Source organism: Aphanomyces invadans (genome assembly GCF_000520115.1).
Source record: "Aphanomyces invadans strain NJM9701 unplaced genomic scaffold supercont1.3, whole genome shotgun sequence".
In the NCBI taxonomy this organism is placed as follows: domain Eukaryota; phylum Oomycota; class Saprolegniomycetes; order Saprolegniales; family Verrucalvaceae; genus Aphanomyces; species Aphanomyces invadans.
The window spans coordinates 386,957-388,589 of record NW_008580148.1 but is presented as its reverse complement, the minus strand read 5'-3'; the positions used below and the strand labels follow the sequence as shown (position 1 = coordinate 388,589).

Genomic DNA, 1,633 nt, shown 5'->3' with positions numbered 1-1,633 from the left:
AATCGGACGGCCTTGTTTGCATCGGTGAGTGCGGGTTTGACTGTACTAGAGTACTTGACGAAGATCCCGCGGCGATAGTAGTCGTGCAACGTCGACCTTGGAATGCCCATTGCGGCAGCGATTGACCGAAATGTCGTACGGCGAGCCTTTGGGACGAGCTTCAGACGTGCAGCCACCATATCGTGCTTGATGTTGCGGCCACAACGACCCTTCCGTTTCGAGCACACAGAACGACAAGGCCGTATCTTGTCAGACAGGTCAACAGCTGCTCGCTGCCAGATGCGACGAACCGTGCTTCTATCAACTCCAAAGGATGCAGCTACTTCAACGAAGGCACCTCTAGGCAGTGCCTTGTCGTCAATCATTCGCGCGAGTAGTTGCTGGAGGATGGCATTCCGGTCGTTGTCCGTCAACTTCTTCTTGGCGCGCATTTCGTTTGTCGATTTTGTCCCGCTGAGTTTTACGGATAAAGACAGCGTTATCCGGATATCCGGATAACGCCTTGTTTGTTTAAATTGTCCAAGTTGTATGGGTTTAAGTATTGAGGCTTTCACTTGCTGTATCTTTTGTGATTGGGTTCAGTTTGGTACGAAGCAATGCCATTGGTGAACTGTAGAGTCTACTAATCACGCTCATGTTTTCAGAATGGAATAATTCGACCATCTTCACCGTCATTTCCCAAATATACTGTTTGGGGCAAGTATTTCCGATTCCGGACAGAGGTAGTACGTTCAAGTAGAATCAAACTTTTTCGCAGCTCAACAGATGAAGCTAATCTAACAAATCTGAAAGAGTATTAGAATATGACATTGTTAAGGACAATTTAGCCTATCTATATCCTTCAAATGCCAAGAAAACATGTAGTTGTAAACAAGGTTGCAATCTCCAGATGAGTAAAGGGGAAATTATTTATACTAGTCGACATCATAATCCAATGCTCGCCTATGGCTTTTTCGATGATATCTGGTCTGGTATCAATCAGTGGGCTCTTGGTTGAAAGACAGTGGTGTTGGTAGCGTACTTGCACAAACAGTCGCTACTCCATATGTAGGTCCTGATGTTACAAGTGCTGGACGTCAATTGTTAAAATCGACAACAGGAGTTGAGCTCATGCGTCTTAAAACTAGTAAATCCAAAAAGATCACTAGAATTAGTTTTATGCCATCTGGAGATCCTTCCTAATTAATTAGATACACAATTAGGTTCGAAGATCCTAGTACAAGCAACGCGTGTAAGGAAACTGTAGTTCGACCTGCGGACGAAACGATGTTGACAGTTAACTTTAGGTAAGAAAACGTATATACATACATAACTACAAAATGATGAGCATTAGGTTAGGAAATGTTTATACAATTGTATACATAGGTAATGAAAACGTCACCATCAACTATATTGGAGCTACGTTTACTACAATTAGAGATAGATTTAAGTACCATATAATGGCATTTAAAAATTGGTTGAAAAAAGTGATAAAAGAAAATATTTATCAATCAATCTATCCATATTTTGAAAAGACGGGACTGAAAATTTCAAGTTGATGTTGATCAAACAGTATTAAGTATGTGATCAAAACCATGTATTCACCTATGAGCAATTGTGGATAAATAAATTGAAGAACATAAACCAACTTAAG

General features: G+C 41.1%; 1 protein-coding gene across 1 annotated transcript; it reads right to left on the bottom strand.

Moving 5' to 3' along the window:
* Positions 1–258: 258 nt before the first annotated feature.
* Positions 259–431, bottom strand: H310_01844 (hypothetical protein; the record flags this gene model as incomplete). The annotated part of the gene is made up of 2 exons (XM_008865159.1): positions 259–272; positions 338–431. The coding sequence occupies 2 exons, from the start codon at positions 429–431 to the stop codon at positions 259–261; spliced, it is 108 nt and encodes a 35-aa protein (XP_008863381.1).
* Between the last annotated feature and the right edge of the window lie 1,202 nt (positions 432–1,633).